The following is a 21,513-nucleotide window of genomic DNA, read 5'->3' on the forward strand; positions in this document are numbered from 1 at the left end:
TCCAATACAACTTTAATTTTTTTCTTCCAACTTTACCCTCTCCAACTTTTCTCTCACACAATTTTCAATGCAACTTTAATTTTATCTTTTTCTTATAAAGTAAGGGCAGTTTAGTAAAAGCGTTATATCCAATGATTATTTCATTCCATTTCTTAATTTGTGTGTCAAAGCCTAAAACGACACTCATTTTGAAACGGAGTGAGTAACTTTTTTTATTAATATGCAAATACAAATGTTTATATATAACATGTTATTGATTTATATATTTTTAAAATGTCAATATTTTATAGTTTTTGTTAATAGATATTTAAAAATATGAATGATTAAGTTTTGTTGTTGGAATAATGTCATGTTTGTAGAACCAAAACAATAATAATGATAATGTCCATGTTGAGAAAGCAGACAAGTTGACCAAGAACATAACAACAGTACCAATTTCACAACATCCTCCTCGTAATACCACTTTCTCAAATCAATTACGTTTCCTATTATCTTCTTCTTCTTCTTCTTCTTCTTCTTAAACGACAAAGATTACAATGATATCAATACACTGTCGTTTATTGTGAAAAAATGGCTTGGAGAAATGGTTGTGAGGAAGTGACACAATCAAAACCATTATTCCTCACGATCTACACTGTCGTTATCATTGGAATTGTTGTTTCATCTTTCTATGTTTTTTCTGCTATTTATTCTAGTAACACTCCTGCTTCTCAATCTTCTGCATGGCTCTCTTCTTCCATCTCCAGTACGTTTCTCAGTTTTCACTCTGTTTATTCTTCTCTCATTAATGATATCTTAATTGCTGTTTATATTGTTTAGATGATGAATTTTTTGTGTTAATATATATGTAATTGAATTTGAGCTATGGAGTGTGGAGAATTAGTTAAATTGTAGATGATGTACTTATTAGTTTTGATGAGTTGCTACTTCTTCTGCTATGGTATTTTTTATTCAATTCTTGTTAGAAAAGGAAAGTAAACTTCTTTTTTTACATTTTTTTTTTTGGTGATAAACACGAAAATAGAGTAAGTGTAGCGGAGATGAGAATGTTTTGTTGGATGTGTGGTATGACTAGACGAGATATGATTACAAATGACAACATTAGAGAGAGAGAGAGAGTTGGGGTAACACCTATAGTAGAAAATATGGTGGAAAATAGGCTTAGGTGGTTTAGGCATTTAGAGAGAAAACTTTTAGATTTTGTAGTAAGGACAGTGGATCAGATGGAGGATAGTCAGATCACAAGAGACAGATGAAGACTTAGAAAAGCTATAAGTGAAACTATTAGGAAAGATTTAGAGATTAATGAGTTGGATCCAAATATGGTATATGATGAAACATTATGACGTGATTTGATCCATGTAGTTGACCCTAGTTAGTGGGATAAATCTTGGTTGTTGTTGTTGTTGTTGTTGTAAACTCTAGAAAGGTTCCGAGCGGAACTAAATTTGGATCTCTTGAGCAAGGTTCTGGGTTTCAGCCTTGTCTATAGTGACTCTATAGCGCAGCAGAATTTGGACAAACCACTATTGTTCTGCGATACGTTCTTTAGTACAAAATGTTGTCGAATAGCAGCTATAGTGGCGCTATAGCACTATTGTATAGCATAATTTTAACAGTCCGCTATCTGCAATTGACAACACTGGTTGAAAGGGGAAACCTTGCTAAAGGTGATCAACCAGATTTTTAGACAGAGATTAGTCATTGGCAAAGTTGCTGGATAGTTTGCGACAATAAGATGTTTAGCAATAAAAAAAACTATCAACTGTCTATCTATGCAAGGCACTTTTATTGCAATAATTTCATCTGGATTGGTAAAATAGTTTAATAAAATAGAAGTTAAAAAAGCTTTGTAAGATGCAGTTAGGAATATTTGAAATGTCCATGAAATGTAGGGTATGAAAACCTTTCTGAAAATATATTGTAAGATACAATTAGGAATATTTGAAATGTCTATGATCTGTTTGATATGGATACATGACACAGCTAATATATTATAGTGGTTGTGCTTACTTGTTTTATGTTCTTTAATCTATGGCTTTCTTCCCTAATTGTGAGTTGGATTCAAAACCTTCATTCAAAATGTGTTTTCAGCTGAGGATCCTCGCCATATAGATCATACACTCAACATTTCTCAGTCAGAAAAGGCGCCTATTGTGTCAACTCCTTCACCAGTGAAACAATGGCCAAGTTCTGCTTGGGACATTCCACCCTCGAATAAAAAAATGCCGCCTTTGAAGGATTTTCGACTGACGAAAGAACTTGTTCAGCAAAGGGTGAAAGATAATGTTGTAATAGTGACGTTTGGTAACTATGCATTCATGGATTTTATTCTGACTTGGGTCAAGAAATTGACAGATCTGGAAGTTTCTAATTTTCTTGTTGGTGAGTGTCGTGAAATAATTTCTATCCTGTTCTGTTTTGTATTGTTTTTGGATTTGCAGTGATGCGTTGATGGAAATGCATATCCAGTGTTGTACCATTAACTAAACTTTGTAATATGTGTTTGAAACTTAACTATTAGGCGCAATGGACACCAAATTATTGGAGGCACTATATTGGAAAGGTGTACCAGTTTTTGACATGGGCAGCCATATGAGCACTGTAGATGTTGGCTGGGGGACTCCAACATTTCATAAAATGGGGAGAGAAAAAGTTATTCTGTTAGACTCAATACTGCCTTTTGGTTTTGAAGTATTGATGTGTGATACCGACATGGTTTGGTTAAAGGTGACCTTCAATTTTACATACATGCTATTATGTTTTCTTAAGTTAATCTGTTTTAGTTAGAAGTGTGGCTCAATGCTTGCTTAAATTTTGATTAATGTTGGTCAAAAGTAGCAGTAAAACTCATAGTGACTAGGATGTTTCATTTTCTCTATCATGGATGTAATGGAGTTATCATATTTTGTTAAGATTCTTGTATAGCTTGCTGTATGAAGTTATCACAATTGTATTTTCTGATGTCTTCAAGCCAATAATATGATTATCTAAGATATATGTCATTCCTAATACATGTTTTCAATTATGAAATTGTTAAACAGAATCCACTTCCATATCTTGCTCGTTATCCAGGAGCAGATATTTTAACTTCAAGTGATCAAGTAGTTCCAACAGTTGTGGATGACAGTTTGGAAATTTGGCAAGAAGGTAAATATTATACTATAATGAGAACTTACTGTTATCAGTTTTCACTGTGCTTATATCAATTCTTGTAGCATATTTATTTTCCGCACGTACCATATAGATGACGAGTTATAGAGAAAAAAAATTCAATATTAGTCAAACGACATCCTTGGACATGCAAATGCTGCTTCTTTGAAAAATAGTCATCTTTTTTGTCAAATAATAGTTCCAAGGCATCTGTTTAAACTTTTTGTTACCCATTTGGCTTGCTTTAGATTAGAAACTGTAGTTATAGAACCACCATGTGCTTTCACTCAACAACTTGAGATTTTGGAATAGTTGATTCATCACAAGGTACTATAGCTTCTATGACTCCGTGTGGTGCAGAACTATATCCTTGCTTCCCCCAGTCTTCCAAATGGATGTTAGATTTTATCATTGAGTAGGGCAGGCCTGTGCCTTGTTTGCACATGAAGCTCAAAGGGCTTTTGCTTGTGTAGGAGAGTTAGATAAAAAACCATTCATGAGCAAATCAATTGTCAGCATGCAACCTTTTGCTCTAAACCTGATGAAAGTTTTCTCTGCTTGGTTATATTATTTTCAAATCTCAGTAACCAATTCATTGCTCTTACCTGTTACCTCTTTTCATCTCTCATTTCATTGTGAATATTGTTTTATTTATTTAGTTGTTTCTTTAAGCTGTATATTGATGAAATTGTCAATCACCTTGAGTAGTTACTGGTGCCTACAACATCGGAATTTTCCATTGGAGACCTACAGAGTCTGCCAAGATTTTGGCTAAGCAATGGAAAGAAATGCTTCTAGCTGATGACAAGATATGGGATCAGAATGGGTTTAATGATATTCTTCACACTCAGCTAGGACCATCTGTTGATGAAGATAGTGGACTTGTTTATACTTTTGATGGAAAACTGAAGCTAGGAATTTTGCCTGCTAGTATCTTCTGTAGTGGACATACATATTTTGTCCAGGTAGGGACTTTTCAATTCACAATTTTCAACTGGTTGAAATATTTTCTTTATTTTTTATGTGCTGTACATCTATTTTCTTTTATGCAATTAACTGTTTGGAGGGATCTTGAATGGACTAGAGGAATGATTTATATACCTGTTTGACATACGAAAATTTGTATTTATGATTGCAGGCTATGTACCAGCAACTAAGGTTGGAGCCCTATGCAGTTCACACAACATTTCAATATGGAGGCACTGAAGGAAAGCGCCACCGACTACGAGAAGCCATGCAATTCCTCGATCCTCCAGAATATTATAATCCTCCTGGTAACTAGTCCCGTTTCTCCATAAATTTGGGTGTGCATATCATTCACTTTATTGTTTTTAATGCACGTGTGCAAATAGACCGATTTCTCTGTTTGTCAGTACTTGTTTGTTTGGTTCCTACTTTGTCAACATTAAATCTTGAATTATACTATTATAATGGTGAAATCGGATACCTTCTTGTGGTTGATTATTCATCTCTGTAGCATGAAATTGCAATACCTTAACTTTTGGAGGAACTTTTGCAGGGGGTCTGTTATCATTTAAGCCATCTATTCCAAAAAGCTTGTTGCTAAGCGGGGAGCACAATATTGAATCACATTTTACTCTTATAAATCACCAAGTATATACGTATCGACCTGATCCTATTCATGTCTGCATTTGATGGAATTTTGTTGTCGCGTTTTTGTAATATTAGTTGCACGTGGTTTTTTTCTCTTCAGATTAAACAGATTAGGACAGCACTTGCGATTGCCTCCCTTCTGAACAGAACACTGGTAAGAACTAATTTATGGGACGGTACATTTTATTATATTGAATTTTGAATAAAAGTGTCTTATCATCAAAACTCTTGACTCTGTCATGGCCAGTATCCAGTGCTAATTAATGTTTCTTGTGAATCATGTTACATGATAAACCTGTAAAAACTATGAACAAACTCGGACTTCGACTTATTTCATTTCAACTTTGGTTTCACTAACTAAATATGTTCAAAAGACTACTAGAACACTTTCAATTAGACTTAAGAATTGCTAGTACCTTTAATTTACTGTGCAATGTTTACTGCAATTACATAGTTTGTTTAATCTAAACCAAAAGAATGTATATATTCTATATTTTTTAATCTTTATACGAGTTCTTTGGGCATGTTCAGGTCGTGCCTCCTCTATGGTGTAGGCTGGATAGGATGTGGTATCCCCATCCTGGTATTTTGGAGGGGTCTATGACTAGACAACCTTTTCTCTGTCCTTTGGACCATGTATTTGAGGTATTCCTTATTTAAATGGTTTCTTATTATTTTCACTTCTCTTTATCACTTGGATCATCTGGCAAATTACGCAGTGGTCTTGATACTTTTGGGGAATAGGGAGTTTGGACAATTGATAACCAAAAAATCCATAACAAATTTGTATTGAAGTTTCATGCGGTTTTGACGTGTTTTGGTGGTCTGCATGTCAAGTAAACATTGTGTAAAACTGAAAGTTAACGAGAAGTTAAAACCAAATAAGTATTTCAATGACACTTTTTGGAAATGATTTATGTTATTTTCAGTGTTTGTGAAAACATCTCTTAACTTTCTAAAAGTACCCTTCAAAATGATTAGATAGCTATGTAATTAGTGAGGAATAACTATATAAGAATGATTGAACAATAAAATTGTAATTTAATCTCAGTTTGTGGTGATAATAAAACTATATAGCCTCGTGTGGGAGTGGAATATGTGGTCACTTTATAGACTTGATTTACACCCGTTATCTTTTCAGTAGTACAAAAGAAATGGACCTTAAAATTTGAATGTGCTCAAAATGAAGAGATTTATCTATAATACTTGTGTCTGTCTATCTATATTTATATATATCATGCTACCTACCACTTCTAACTATTATATGTGTGTCTTTCGATAAAATCTCGTAAAACTACTTTAGGTATTTAGTTCATGTCTAAACTTGTTGTTACCTCAATAGTGTACTTGAAATTAATTAAAAAAATAAAATTTAGACATGGAGTGAGAGAATACATTCACCTCAATAGTGTCTCTTGATTTTAGGTATTTAATATGCATGGGGTGAATGTATTCTCTTCCCCGTCTTTTTATCAGTCACTTCCTTATGTTGCTGTGGAAACGCACTATGTTGCAGGTAAATGTTATGTTGAAAAAACTACCAGAAGAAGAATTTGGCCCTGAAATAGGTATTAGAGAGTATTCAATGCTTGATAATCCCTCTCTGCCGCCGGAGGTGGGTAAATGTCACATTTCTTGTTTCTTTGAACAGGATTCTTTGTTTCTTAATTTATTTACTTGGTTTAAACTTCTTTGCCTTGGTTTTTGGGTTCAGGTGAAAAAGTCATGGCTTGATGTTCAGCTCTGTAAAGAAGGAACTCAAGGTTGTGATGGATCATATAATTCCACAGTTGGAGGAGTACTTAAATTTCCAAAGCATAGCAATGAAGAAATGGTATTTGATATTCTTTTCAAGCTTATATATCTAAGACTATGCTTAATTCTTATTTCTGGTCAAAGTTTTCTCAATCTATAAATTACATTGATATGATTATCTTTGCGCGTGTGTGGTCTTTTTTGTTTTACCACATAAATTTATCGTCGTTGAATAAATGACATGAGTCCACAAGCGTACGGTTCTTATCGAGTAGTAAAAATATCGTTCCTCCGAGAGTTATTGTAATTACCGATTTCTTTTTCAATTGTGATTAGCTGAAATAATTAAGGTTAAGAAGTTCAACAGAGTTCGGTTTAAATTTAGATTATAGAAGCGTCTAGGGATTATTGGTTCATCGTAATGACGAATTACTAACAATCCAAACCTATGTATTCATCTTATATTAGATTTGCTTTCTAAAGACAAGTCTATCGAATGTATTTTATGTTTCCTTTCGGAATCCACAAATGTATTTCAATGGCAACCAAACCTATTCTCATGGTTGATTGCTATTGAAATCTTTTAAGAGTTAAACTTTATGGTCTCAAGGTTTACAAAACTATTCTCATGTTTTGCAAACCTTATCTAATCTCATTTGTTCTAATATTAATCTTCATCTTTCGATCCATCGATTAATATTTGAAATATGGTTTTAAAAGCAATGAGATTAGATTTGAAAACAAATTAAAGTAAGACAAAATTCTAGACTTGGCTTGAATAGGATTTAGTCATTAGACTTATCCAACAATCCCAAGACATAGAAAGTCTACTCACTCATGTTTATCGTAGACAAAAAGAAATAATTAAAAGACATAGAATATAAAGACATTAAAATAAATGGCTGAATATAAATTGCAAGAAATATAAAGAGCAGGAGAAATAAAGTGCAGCAATAATAAAAGTGCAGAAAATATAAGAGCAAGAACTTAGAACACAAATAACTTTGATTGCAAAATGTATAGTAAGTTCTCAATGATCCAAGATGATTACAAGTCTGATGGAGGACCTTTTTATAGCCTAAAACCTCAAGACAAGGCATTAAGCTCGAAATTACAGGCTTTAAATCAAGGAAAACCAAAGAGTTTTGTAACAGCAAAAGTTGACAGCAAAAACGCACGGTCTGGGCTCAGACCGTGCACTTTTCAACTTCCAGCAGCACCTAAAACGCACGGTCTGGGACATAAACACGCCAAAACGCACGGCCTTAGTGCATAAAACGCACGGACCGTGCGTTTCTCTCTGGAGGAATCCTTTTCTTCATGCATTTTTATCTTTTCTTGTCCAAACTTCGTCCAATCCATCTTGCTTCTTTGATATTCAACCTGAAATGAAAACCACAATTTTTGTAGTAAAATAGCTCAAGAAATACGACTAAAACTACCAAGACTTTATTGAATTAAAATGCCAAAAGCAGTGAAAACTACGACTTATCAATAAAGAACTGGTTAGAAACACACTTAGAATACTTTGGTTATATTAGGTAACCTACCCAATTAGTTGGAATTAGTTAGTTTGAAACAGTTAGTTAGAGGCGGCATATGATTGTATATAGATGATAAGGGAAATGTAATAGGGTGGAGCATTGGGATATTTGAGAATAGAGTTTGGGTGTGAGTGTTGGGGTTTCTAGTCTAGAATACATTTAAGGTTTGACACTACTGTTCTTTATATGTATTTTGCGCTACTTCCTCTTCATTGGTGGCCGTACACCATCAATAGTACATTCTTCTCTTCAAGATTTTGATCCATATTTATTAAGTTGGTGGAGTGTTCGGGTTACATGATGTTGTTTTCTGCAAGTTAATGGGGCAATATTGATTTTACTTAGACTACTAATGTTAGAAATTAGCAATGAATTAAAAAACTCTTCAATGACTTCTCATGGCATCATACATTAGTTCTATTGTCCTTACACATCACAATAGAAGAATAATATGGCTGCACAAATGCACCGTCATATTGTTGTTGATACATATTGAACCTCATGGATAAATTATGATGGCATAGGATGTGGTATGGAACTAAGGGTGGTTACTGCTTACGTTCTTTACATGAAAATATAAAGATACTTGATTTTAGAAATCATCATCTTAATAATGTCCCAATGGAGCTGAGATTCCTTAATTGCAGTTTTTCACATATGCATCTGCACTAAATTTAGTGTTCTTTAATTTAACACAACTGTTCTCCTTTCTGTTACAGTTTATGAAAGTATTTTCATCATTCAAGGATGTAAAAGTCATTAAGCTCTCTTCAGTGGAAGATGCTTTCACTGGTTTCGCTAACAAGGTAAGGCCATTTTGCTTTTTTCCATTCAAAGTTATACATTGAGTTAGCACCAAAAAGTAAATGCAATTATTTTTTACTTATCATGTGCATTTGCATTGTATTTGATATTTTAAAGGAAAGGGAAGATAGATTCAGAAATCGCGTCAAGCGGTATGTCGGCATATGGTGCTGTATGCCGGATACACCTATTGGCCACATATATTATGACATGTACTGGGATGAGAAACCTGGATGGAAAGCAATTCCTCCTCAATCTCCTGAGGAAGACCATCCACCTTTGTGAGATCAAAATTTTGTTTATGTATGTTAAAATACTACATTGAATTTGAGAATGAAGAGATAATTCCAAAGGTGGTTTGGTTTGAACCTAATTGTCAAGACCAAGATTGTATACTCACAGAAGTGAAGAATCAGTATCGACATTAAGGATGTAAAGTATATTTATAGAGATTAGACAATTGATTCTTGTGTAGCAATAAGAAAGTTTTTTGTCTGTATCAAGTTTACTAATATTGCAAACTGGAGAAATGGGAGCCTACAAATTTCTGAGGGTGCATTTGGCCTTACATTGCATCACCAGAAATTACAATACTGGAGACATTCAAATTCATTTGTATCATTCCCCTCTTTCACATTTTATTTGAACAGAAAAAGTAATATTTGCTATTTTATTGTCCATTGGTTTGTGCTATTAGTTATGTTCTTGAAATAAGCCTCTAAAGTAGTTGGTATTTGTTTGTCTCTAGATATTATTTTTCTCTGTATTTAAATTTTTTTCATTCTTAAATCAGAGGGTAGAATGAAAAAAATTTAAGAAGTGCATTGAACACATTGGTGAAATTGAAACTTAAGCTAGCTTCATACTAGATGGAACTCGACTTATTTGATGCTTGAATGTTGCTCATATTTTCTCTCTTTTCCATTTTTATAATTATCAACATGAACATTTTGCAAATACTCATTGATATGTGCACATTCAAGCATCAAATATGTTGAATTTCATCTTGTAAGTTGTATGGAACATCTTAAATCAAGTTGAAGTTTCAATATCTCACCAATGTGATCAATACATTCCTTAAATTTTTTCCATTCTACCCTCTACACCCTCACATATTTGACACATCTCTATTTTTTTTCCTTCTTCCAAACACATTATCAACAACTGTCAACCCCTCTTAAACAATTAAATTTAAACTGTGAACAAAACAACACACATGAAAGAACTTTACATCACATAATAACCACTTTTGCAATGCAAGCTGACTTTTTAAACGTTCTTGCATAATATCATTGGCTCAAGCAATATTTAATGTGAGATAAATAAAGTCTTCTTTTCTATTCCCTAGTCAGTTACAAAATTCAAGTATCTTAGACAACTCAGATCTAGTGTGATTGGGAGGCATGTGACAATATTTAAGAATTCTACTCTTCAAATTATTCAACAGAGTTTTTCATATAAAAAAATAAATCAACATAATGAGCTGTGAAGCAAAGATAGCCTTCAATAGGACAAGTTGTTCACAAGTAAGTTAATGAAATCTTAGCTGGTCAAACATTAGTACTATAATAATCAAGAGTTTGGTAATCCAATCCTAATTAGCACATATCATACATCCATTAAACCAACACAAAAAAAATAGGTGCAGTGAATTTAATTTTCATATACCATGTAAACAAAAGCAGCGATGAAAAAAAAAAAACAAGAGAAGAAAAAAAAATATTCTTGCAGGCTGTGGGGTTTGAACCCACGCGCACTCAGTGCAGTAGGTCTTAAGTCTACCCCCTTAGACCACTCGGGCAAGCCTGCTTCAGATGTTAATTCTCTTCCTATCTTTCTATTTAAATCTTGTGGCATCCTTATGGGTCCGTTTGTTTTGGATTTTTTTGAAAAAAAATCTATTTTTTTAACTAAAAAATCACTTTTTTTGTTTTTGTAGTGTTTGTTTTAGATTTTGAAAAAATCCATTTTGTTAAAAAAATCATTTTTAGGCTCAAAATGAAAATCTATTCCAAGTAGCTTTTCCAAAATCTATTTTTTTCTAAATACAAGGAGCTCAAGTGTAAGGGTTTCAAATCTTCAAAAAATGATTTTTAGGATAGTAAACAAACACAAATAGAATAGATTTTTTTAAAAATCTCTACAAAAAAAATCTCTAGATTCTTTTACCTCAAAATCTATTTTTTTTAAAGCTGAAACAAACGCACCCTATATTTGGTCATATGTTTTTTGGAGATGCCATACTCAAATAAATGTTTAATTTATGTTTTTCCTATTATAATGAAATATAATTGATTTTTTAATTAAATTATTTAAATTTAATATTATACTAAAGATAAAATTAAAATAGTTTAAGTGAAGGGTATAATATGAATAATGAAAAAGTCATCTCAAAATGTTGGATTAAAATGCATGTAGTGTGTCTTGAAGGATATGAAAAAGATGTTGATCGAACTGTGGAAAAATATTGTATGGTCTCCTAATGAGGTGGAGTGTCAGTAATGGTTGCAAAAGTCTAAGCAAGCACATGTTGGTTGCAATATGTTTATCGATTATGTGAAAGAGACTTTATAACTTTATATAGGTGGGTAAAACAGGTAGTTCAAGTGAAATATAAGGGTGAAAGTATAAATATAAGGGCATAAGGTAAAGTTTTCTAAAAGGAGTTTTTTGAAGGGGGATGTTATTTGAACAACTGAAAATGTACAACCGTATTTGAAAACCTACCATTTCATGAGGTCACATACTCATATTTTTCCTGGCCACGCATCCCAAGATGCATACAAAAGTTGAAAAAAAAAAAAAAGCTCACTAAATCGTATATACATACAGTGTGGTTGTTGATATTGGATGTTCGTGTAACATTATCATTTTTTAATGGTTTGATCGGTCAACATGTTTGGCTCCTTCGCTAATTTGTATTTTTAGTGGGTCAATAGAGTCGGAAACATGAACTCATTCCATCTAAAAAGGGTTAAATGAGTTGGTCCGTCGAATAGACAATTAATTAGAAAGGTCTGGATAAGACACTATAATACTTTGCTTCATATTAACCTATAATGCTCTCTCATTCAAATAACTTTTTTTAATCATTTTGTCTCATCTAAAATACAATAAAGACATCAATGGCACAAAAAGCCAACGACACCAAAGTAAAACCAGGAGAGAAAAAGAGAAAAAGAGAGGATATAAGTCGGAAATAATTATTTTTCATTTTTTACCCTTGCAATTTATATTTATTTTATTCCTACTAGCGAAAAGACGTGTTCGTCTTTTTATTTTTTTTATTTCGCTAACGCGTGTAAATTATAAACGGTATTTTATATAAAAAAATTATTTGAATTAAAATTATATGTACAAATATTTATGACTTTCAAATCGCATCAAACGTAACAAACTATATTTTGGGTAAATTACACTCCCCGAGCTTCAATTGCACTCCCTTCTCTTCAATGACAACAATAATTTGACAAATATAATATAAACTATTATCTTTTTTAATAACACCAACAATATAACTTTAAGTTAGGAATTTTTTTTAAGGGTATAATTGAAATAATAAAAAATTAATCCATTGATTCGTTATCTCATTTTCATGGAGTATAGATAATATTTCTTTTTTTTGTCATTTTAATTATATATATATATATATATATATATATATATACTAAATGTTAATTTTAATTATATTTTTGTAATTTTAATTATATTGGATGCTGATGTTAAGTATTTTTGTCATTTTTAATTATATATATATATATATATATATATATATATACACACACACACACACTAAATGTTAATTTTTTTTCCTTAAAATTTTCAATAAAAATTAAGTTCAATTTTTTTTGAATATTAATTTTAATTTAAAGTAATTAAATTTTTATTTTCAGTTGTAATAAAACCAAATAGGAATATAATATTAATATTTTATTAAAGAAAGATGTTTATAATATTTCATTAATAATAATATCAGTAATACAAAGAGGGATTTTAAAATAAACGATGAGACTAACTGATAACCCAGCTTTAGCTAAAACATGAGTTACCGCGTTAAACTCCACCCAAGAGTTTGTGAATTGTTAATCAAAGAGTCTTTAGCAACCGAAAATTATATGAACAAAATATCAATCAGGACTGTTAGAGTGAAAGACTAAAAGGCATCGGTTTAAAATCAAATATGAAATGAATATAATATCAACATGCGAAAATATAGAACTCAATATGAGTTCTATAAAGTTCACCATTAAATAAAAAATGGCAAATTATATTAACCTCCCTTGAGGTTTAGTTAAATAGCACAAACACCCCCTCTAGTTTTAAACTAAACACAAACCTCCTTTATTTTTGTTATCAAATTAACAAACAACACCCTTCCACTTCAAATTAACAAACAACACCCTTCCACTTTAACACCGTTAACTCGTAACTTTCCTACTACTACCATGAACTCTTCCAAGTTGACTTTTGTTTAACCAGGTTGCACTTTAAATTCTGTTTTCTCCTATTCATTGAATTTTGTAAATATGCAGATCAACCAATAAAGATGATGAACCTGTAAATTTTGAAAGAAAATCGGACTCAAAAAATATGACTATAGCACATGACAGCAAATATAAATCTCTCGATGGTAATCTTTATTCAACTAATTGATTTATTTTGTCATGACAAATTGATTTATGAATCTACCAATTTAAAAATAGTATCTTTTTTATCTCATATTGCTATGCTTTGATTTGAGGAAATATGATGGATTTTTCTTCGATTTCTTGTAAGGAACATGAGACTGGGTGTCAATTTTAGAGGTGCCATGGAAGGAAGCTTGAAAGTTTGGTAACGGTGACTAATAGAGTAACATGAGGGGAGGTAAATGTTTTTCTTAAACTAGAAGGGGTGTGAGTGTCATTAAGCAAAACCTTAAGGGAGGTAAATGTAATTTTCTCAATAAAAAATGGTGAGTAACTTCGGGATAATGTGGAACAATAGGACCCACGAAATAACTATTTGTAAAGTTCACCATTAAAGTGCTCTAAGAGTCCAAAGTGGCCATATTAAGAAGACAAAAAAAGCATAAAATTACCCTAAAATAAATTTTCAAAGACATGACAAGATATATTGTATCGTATGAACATGAGATGCTTTTCATCAAGCATATCTTTTCGAATAAACACCGCTAAGTTTTACATGATCACATAGGTTTTCACTTTCCATTAACAAACTTCAGTTCATATTGAGAAAACTACAAAAACAATCAAATGAGTTCAATGAAACATGTAATGAGGATCAAAACACATTAAGGCTATTACACATCAATTTGTCAGTACTTCGGTCAGCAGTAAGCCAATACCTCAAGACTTGCTCAAAGGATCCAGTGCATTGAAATCAATAAATCTTACAAAAGACAATAGCCAATTTTGCCTAATTTTTCCTGTTCATCTCCATTTCTGGTGGGTTATTACTTGCTAGGGAAGAAATTTTGGCAGACATAAAAGGACAACTTGACAACGTAAGGACACTTTCCAGCTGAAAAAGTGAATGTAGCCTCACAAAGTAAAAACACTTTCCAGATTTTGTGGGATTTTATTCCATTTTTTCAACCTTTTAGCACTACAAAAATTCATATAGCCTCTAAAAAAAAGTCTATAAATAGCTTTGTCCATTGCATTGGTGTTCATCTCCATTGTGGTGAGTTTCTCCATTCCATTCCAAAATTAACAGGTATGTTTCCAACCTTTCCTATCTACTTGATCCTTTTCTCCCTTCAAACCTTTATTTTGTATGCAATCTGCCAAAAAAAAAAAGATAAGAAAACAATTATTGAAAATACTTCATTCATACGAAATTCATAAATGTCAATCACAAAATGAATCATGATATATTTTACTACTTTTTTGCTTCAAAGAGAACAAAAATTACTCAGCATGAGTTATATCTGAATTTATATATGCACATGTATAAGTTATTGTAACTATTAACTTACGTTCATTTTTTTCCGGCAGCATAAGTGAATCGTCAAGGTGACATCTACCTTTTGTATATTCAAAATCTAATTTCTATAAGGCTTTTCTTGAGTTTTCTGAATGCAAAGTTGGCAGATCCTTCATTCATAGTTTCTCAATGTACCAGAATCCCAGAAAAGGTTGAATCACACAAATGAAATAAAATGGGAGGATGCTCTTCGGATTTGAGAATGGAGTTTACCATAGCACTACTCTCTTATTACTCACTTACTTCACTTTTTCTATTACTCACTTACCTCACTTTTTCATACTCCTAATTGTATGTATTCATCATATTTTACTTCTCTAACCTCAAAATTTATCATCCACAAAAAGAGAACATTAATCTGAACATAGCACAACCATGTTTAAACAAAAGAAAACAATACTAAAAATTTCAATATATGCAGCAAGTTGATTATTTTCAAATTTAAAAGTGGAAATGCAGGTTAATTATTCTCAATATATGTTGCACATGCAGAATAAAATTTATGGTATACATCTTCGCTTTTTTATTTTCACATATTCAAAGGTAATCATCAAATTTATGGTATACATCTTTTCATGGCATTCATAAAATTTCTATCATCCCCTTCATTTTTGCAGTTGGAGGCCATCATTAATTTATTATGAAAGCAAACGATAGATCTTCTCTAAATCGAAAAGTTTAAGATATAACATCTTAATGAAGAGGCAAGTCTAAAGCTTTATTAAAAACAGAAAGTTACTTCACAGAGATTTTTCAGAAAGTTATTAATAAAGTGAATGAATGAGAAGTAACTCAAAAGTGAAAAGCCAACATTTTCATCTAAACAAGAGATTCATTAAAACAATTTACACAAATGTTTTCATTTTTTTTACTTACATAGTGATAATGTGTATTTTGACAGCAGCCTAGCAAGCATGTAAATAGTGCCTTCAGCAGGCCCATCAAACATGTAAATTGCTATCCAAACCCTTTGGTGGCTCCACCATCAAGACAGTTTCTCAAAGTGTTTGGGTAGCAGCCAAGCAAGCATGTCAACAGGAACATGATCACCTGCAGATTTGTGTAGATTAAGAAAGTAGCATCAGCAATAAGATGTCTCCAGAAATTATAATTTTATCAATGTAACTAAACATGTGTCTAGAATAAATTAATTCTTCAACAAGAAATTATAACATACCATGTTGCCATCTTACTCATTTTTGTTTCAGTAATTAAAAAAAAAATGATTAATCATCTTAAAGGTTTTTTAGAGTTTTTTGTTTATTTTGGATGTGCAGTGGAAAGTGAATTAAACTTATTAACTCTTGATGGTTCAACGTGTAGTGGAGTGTGAGTGAAAATAAAATATTTTTTCATGTGGGTAAAACACAAATAAAGTATTGTTAAAACACACTTTTGAGATTCCTGCACATGATAATTTATTTTGTTAATAGTGGAACACCCACAGGAAGAAAATTATTAAACAATGACGCAAATCGGATTAAAAAAAACAATAAAACAATACTAAAAGCTTCCGAAAAAGTCATCACTCTCTATCACGAAATATGCTATTTTCAGATTACAATATTAGAGTTCAAAATAGAAATTGGAAATTAGAGGTTTATACATAAATGAGCACCAGAAACAGGTTAAGCAACAAACAAATACAAGATCATTAGGTTTTAATTTGAAAGGAAAGGAGATCAAGGTCTCAAGAAAAGGTTGGGACATTACTTTTTTTAATGCAATCTGGCTAACAAGAATAACTTTTCTTCAACAAAATATCAGTTTAGCTGCATTAAAGAATAGTATAACTAATTTTTAATTTAAAATGAATCTTTGAATTGATAGTGAATAGCCAAAACTCCTTAGATGTTTCAATTATCACACCAAATGTTTTTCTTATAAAAAATTGATATAGTTCACACAAATCACAAATTCTCTTTCTGGGTTATTATTGTTCACAAATCAAAACTCTAAAGCCCTTTCTAATTCAATTAGATCCAAGTATAACATAGCAGTTCAGCATGAAATGTAATTATGCTCCTTTGTGAAGGAAAAAAAAAGTGCTTGGCTATCGAAAGAGTAATGGTGGGTTCTCAAAATTCATCGCAAGATAATTTGTTGGATAGAAATTTAACCCTACTAACATAAATACATTTCATAAAAAAATAATTAAATAAAAAGAGATTTGGGGGTTTAAGTTTATACACACCGAACAAACTAAAACAAGTATATAAGTAAAAGAAAATAAAAAAGAGACATGCAGACCAACCAAACTAGAGAAAGAGAACTGAAAATAGTTTAGGATTTACCATTTTTGCTCAGTTGGTACAGTCTTCTATGGGTTTTGCAGAGAATAAGGAGATGAATGGTGATACGGTGCTGGATTGACGACACAGGGTCGGCGCTACTTGGAAACGTCATGGAAAGCGAAAACCCATATTTCTTAAATGGCTCTTTCGTGATAGAATCGTTGTGGAGATGAAGAAAATGAATGTATTTTGGTCAAACGATGCCGAACTCATCGATGCATAGGGCCGGCGACGCTTCAAAGGGAGAATGAAGCGTTAGAATTGTCTTGGGGTTTCAGGAAATGAGGAAGAGATAAGATGGGCTGAATTGTTTTGGTGTGAATAGCAATATTTGCAAAATTGTATTTTTATTGGATTAATAAATAAAACAATTGCAAACCTTGAGCTTATATCATTTTTTCCTCTAAAAAATGATTAATTTAATATGGACTAAAACTACGTGCTGAATTTTTTTTTATAGGAACCAAAATATGTTACGTTTTTTATGATGAGGACTAAAAATGAAATTGACTATATTTTTTAGGGACCAAACATTTATCTAATCCAGAAAAATGAATATGTTCTAGGAGAAAAATTGTTGTTGGATAACACGTTTGAAATACGAGAATTGATGCAAGGATATTATGTCGATTTTTTTTTTTAAGTTTTAGTGTTCTACGCTTTGTGTCTGTGTGGTGTGCACGTCGTTGAGTATGTGGCCTGTCGTTAGCTGTAATGCACTTAATATTAATTTGTGATCATGTGTTTGGTTAGTATAGGAGTCAGTTTTAGGGGAATGTTTATTTTGGTGGGTGTTGTCCTTATGGGTGTCGCACGAGTGTCTTTGTTGGTGTTTGTTTTCGGGTGTTCCGCCTATATACGGCGCCTTAGTTTGTACTTTTTGTAACATCGGTCTCTGTCCGTTTTGTGCAGATACTTGGTTTTTAATAAAATTTTGCTGATTAAAAAAAAATTGTGATCATGTGTCATGTAGAATGTGGACGAGGTGCAGTCCAATGTCAACCGTTTTCCACCCGTGCGTCGCACGGGCAAGAACACTAGTAGCAAAACAAGAAAGAAAAAAAACAAAAACAAGGGACCTAATATGATGAACATACACCATAAGAAGTATAGTTTATTTATGAAGTAGCAAGCATTAAGAAGCTGTAGAGTCATAATTGCATATACATTATTTACTTCCACTTCTTGAACCCGTGCTTGCCTCCACCATGTTTGCCAAACTTTCCATGCTTGAACTTGCCATGCTTTCCTCCTTTGAACTTGCCATGCTGCTTGAATTTTCCGTGGCCCATGTGACCCATGTGACTGCCACCATGTGCATATCCGCCCTGTGGGTAGCCACCTGGATAACCGTGAGCGCCGTGAGCACCATGGGAGACATGGTGAGTGCCATAAGCAGCGCCAGCAGCAGCTGCACCCCCAGCAAGCATTCCTCCAATACCGCCATGTCCATGAGACCCTGGTGATAACAACAGTAGAAAACTTAGCAGGTTCAAATGATTTTGGTATAAAACATAGACAGCAGAAAAGAGTTTCAAACAGTTCATCAATTAATCAAGAAAAAAGTGCTTCAAAGATCAGATAAATTTGAAATGCTTCGAGTGCAAAACCGTCACCAGAAGACATCGACAAATCTAAATACCACCATCAAATTCAATAAGTCTCAGTTTATGAAATCTTTTTAGGCAAAATAATCAGTTGTTGAGAGTTCCAAGGGAGCCTAAAATCCACCAATGAGACAAGCAGTAAACCACAAATCACGACAAAAAATCAACACATTGGATGAGTCTAATTCTCTTGTATCATTTTCATTTAGTCCATTTCAAGCCAATGTGCAGGAGCCCTCCAAGTTGGAGTCTCCGCATTGAGTGTTTCTTTTAAGCCAAAGTTTGAGTCTCCACATTGCATACTCATTTTAAGCCAAATACTCGAGTCACCAGCTACCTATCAGAATAATGGGCTATGTCTCCAAATATTCAAGCCATCAACTCTGATACCACTTGATGTAGTTTATAGAGATTCACAAAAGCGAGTGACCTAAACTAATGGGACGAGCAACAAACCAATATTGAGGACTTGACACCATAATTTCACTAAAAACCTTAACAAAATAAGGACCTGTTCTGTTGTATAATCTTCATTTATCCTTTTCCTAACAAATTCGATAATTTTTTTTACCACTTACAATTTAACTCCCACGATTAGTATGTAAGTATCATTATATGTGAATTGTGGTTTCACGGCTAGTTCGGTATGGTGGATTATGTAGTTTTAAAAGACATTGTTATTTTGTTATTTCACTATAGCTAATTCATATGCTTCTAAGTAGGCAACTTGACAAAATTTGCAGCTGCAACAAAAATCAGGATTCAAATATACAAGTTGTCAGGTAATTGTAATCTCTGACACCTATACACGTGCTTACATTTATAACTTCCATTTTTTCAAATTATTATCGATGTCAGTGTCCAATGCACGTGTGTGAGTGTTTCATAGATTGTAATGATTAGTAACTACAAGGCATACCATAACAATAGAAAATCAATTTGAAAGGCAACATACCAGCATGTTGACCAGCATGTGCACCAGGATAACCAGCAGGTGGGTACCCTTGTTGTGGAGGGTATCCACTAGGAGGATAACCTTGTTGTGGAGGATACCCAGCAGGTGGATAACCTTGTTGTGGAGGGTATGCACCAGGTGGGTAACCATGTCCTCCATGTCCACCATGTGCAGCAGCACCAGCTATACCTTGAGCAAGATGTGAAAACACCCCTTTGTCAGAAGATTCATCATGTTTGTCCTTACCACCACCCATCTTTCAAACCAAATTAAAAAAACACCTGATGATCCAAAAATTACAAATTGTTACAACAGAATCAGATTATAAAAACAAAGAAACACAAAACATGGAAATATTGAATCCCTAATCCAATCCAAGACAAATTTGTTCAAATGCAAAAATTACAGATCAATGTTGACTAAACACAATTAGATGTGTCAGTGTCGTGTTGAACATCAGACATGCTTTCAATCAGAAATGTCAGATATAAGACGCAATGATTTAAGTGTGTCGTGTCGGTGTTGGATATCAGACACACCTTCGATCAGATGTGTGTCAGACACTAATAAAAAAGCTAACAATGATGATCAATGGAAATAAAGAAGCTATAAAATTGATGATAATGAGTAAAAAAACAATAGGGAACTAACCTTCGAATAAGAGAAAGAAATTGAGAAATTGAGAATTGGAATGGAAGAAGAGAGAAAGAGGGATCGTGTGAATATATATAGTATAGTATAGCGTAAATTGAGTGGAGACAAAAAGAGAGAGGATCAGAACCAAATACCGCGTTAAGCATTCTTACTACGCGTCATCAACGCGCCCAATTGTCGTTGTCATAGAGTGACACGTGGGAACCTTTAATTGAACAATGTATTCATCTTCATCTACTTCTTTTTTTGGTTAGAGGTCAAATTTTCTTGAGGATATTATATTATTTCTATCAAGTTGGATATTTTCAATAAAGAAAAATTTAAGTCTTTCAAAAAAAAAATTAGTGTCCCTACATGCAACACTAGTTAAGGAGATTTTTTTGGGTTACAATAAAATAAAATGATTTTTTTTAGGGAATAAAATAAAATGATTTGAAATTTTTGTAGTTAATGTATAAAGAATGCTCTTTTTATTATAATTTTCTTTTTAAAAAAAATGAATTTTTGTAGTTAAACTTTTAAAAGTGTAAAGAACATTGTTTTTCAATATAAATTTTTTTCTATTTACGAGTGTCCCAAGAACATTAATTAGCATCACGCTTCTATAAATCACATACAATTATATTTTTGTGTATTTGTGAAAGTTTTGATTAAAAATATATTAATACATTATTATTTAAAAAAGTTGTTATTGTGTATTTGGATTCTCTTCTTTATATCATTTTTCCTCCTTCTTCTATATCTTTTTTATATATCTCTTGATCTTTTTTGTTTCTCTCTCTTGGCAAAGTAGGGAGAAGAAGAGAATAGGGGAAATGTGAGAATCTGAATTCGCAATATCGCAAATGTTAAAACAACTAAAAATAATATATTTTTTATTGAAAACAAATTCAAAAATTAAATATTTAATATAAAATTACAAGTTTCCAAACAAACTTACAATTTTAAACTTTTTGTAGAGAGTAAATAGTGAATTATCCCCAAAATTGTAACTTTCGTCACAACTCCCCTTGAATTTTGCAAAACTTCAAAAGCCCCCATGAAATTGTCAAACGGTAGTCAATTACCCCCTCTGTTTATTTTGGCGGTTACACTCTATGACGTAGCAGTTAACTGTACCTGTGGCACCTTCATGTGGATTGAAG

The 21,513-nt window shown here is 32.4% G+C and overlaps 2 protein-coding genes and 1 non-coding gene across 6 annotated transcripts; 1 reads left to right on the top strand and 2 right to left on the bottom strand.

Moving 5' to 3' along the window:
• The first annotated feature begins 400 nt into the window (after nucleotides 1-400).
• LOC146900472 (arabinosyltransferase XEG113-like) lies at nucleotides 401-9,550 on the top strand. Its single transcript, XM_085737714.1, has 13 exons — nucleotides 401-745; nucleotides 2,095-2,385; nucleotides 2,525-2,730; nucleotides 3,045-3,150; nucleotides 3,862-4,118; nucleotides 4,292-4,427; nucleotides 4,673-4,767; nucleotides 4,868-4,921; nucleotides 5,299-5,412; nucleotides 6,284-6,382; nucleotides 6,482-6,601; nucleotides 8,786-8,872; nucleotides 8,988-9,550. The coding sequence occupies exons 1-13, from the start codon at nucleotides 571-573 to the stop codon at nucleotides 9,153-9,155; spliced, it is 1,908 nt and encodes a 635-aa protein (XP_085593840.1). The 5' UTR covers nucleotides 401-570; the 3' UTR covers nucleotides 9,156-9,550.
• Nucleotides 9,551-10,596: 1,046 nt separating this feature from the next.
• TRNAL-UAA (transfer RNA leucine (anticodon UAA)) lies at nucleotides 10,597-10,679 on the bottom strand. The gene has a single exon. It is a non-coding gene; the product is annotated as a tRNA-Leu (tRNA).
• A 3,447-nt stretch (nucleotides 10,680-14,126) lies between these two features.
• LOC146900474 (uncharacterized) lies at nucleotides 14,127-20,511 on the bottom strand. Of its 4 annotated transcripts, none has more exons than XM_085731253.1 (5): nucleotides 20,366-20,511; nucleotides 19,715-19,995; nucleotides 17,153-18,611; nucleotides 15,735-15,908; nucleotides 14,127-14,655 (listed from the first exon to the last, which is right to left on the bottom strand). In XM_085731253.1, exons 2-3 carry the CDS (start codon nucleotides 19,968-19,970, stop codon nucleotides 18,325-18,327), a joined length of 543 nt encoding a protein of 180 aa, XP_085587379.1. In that variant the 5' UTR covers nucleotides 19,971-19,995; nucleotides 20,366-20,511; the 3' UTR covers nucleotides 14,127-14,655; nucleotides 15,735-15,908; nucleotides 17,153-18,324. The 4 variants fall into 4 exon arrangements, with proteins under 4 accessions (XP_085587379.1, XP_085587378.1, XP_085587380.1 ...); XM_085731252.1 differs by having other exon boundaries at nucleotides 14,851-15,908; XM_085731254.1 differs by lacking the exon at nucleotides 15,735-15,908.
• Between the last annotated feature and the right edge of the window lie 1,002 nt (nucleotides 20,512-21,513).

Source organism: Medicago sativa, chromosome 8 (assembly GCF_051527215.1).
Source record: "Medicago sativa cultivar Bolivia chromosome 8, Bolivia_mono, whole genome shotgun sequence".
In the NCBI taxonomy this organism is placed as follows: Eukaryota; Viridiplantae; Streptophyta; class Magnoliopsida; order Fabales; family Fabaceae; genus Medicago; species Medicago sativa.

Bases quoted from the DNA above. Each gene is read 5' to 3' on its own strand.
- LOC146900472 (XM_085737714.1), top strand. From the start codon at position 571: ATGGCTTGGAGAAATGGTTGTGAGGAAGTGACACAATCAAAACCATTA. The intron at 4,119-4,291 runs GTAGGGACTTTT...TTATGATTGCAG, and splicing joins GACATACATATTTTGTCCAG to GCTATGTACCAGCAACTAAG. The intron at 5,413-6,283 runs GTATTCCTTATT...ACTATGTTGCAG, and splicing joins CTTTGGACCATGTATTTGAG to GTAAATGTTATGTTGAAAAA.
- LOC146900474 (XM_085731254.1), bottom strand. From the start codon at position 19,970: ATGGGTGGTGGTAAGGACAAACATGATGAATCTTCTGACAAAGGGGTG. The intron at 18,612-19,714 runs GTATGTTGCCTT...TGTTATCACCAG, and splicing joins ACATGCTGGTCAACATGCTG to GGTCTCATGGACATGGCGGT.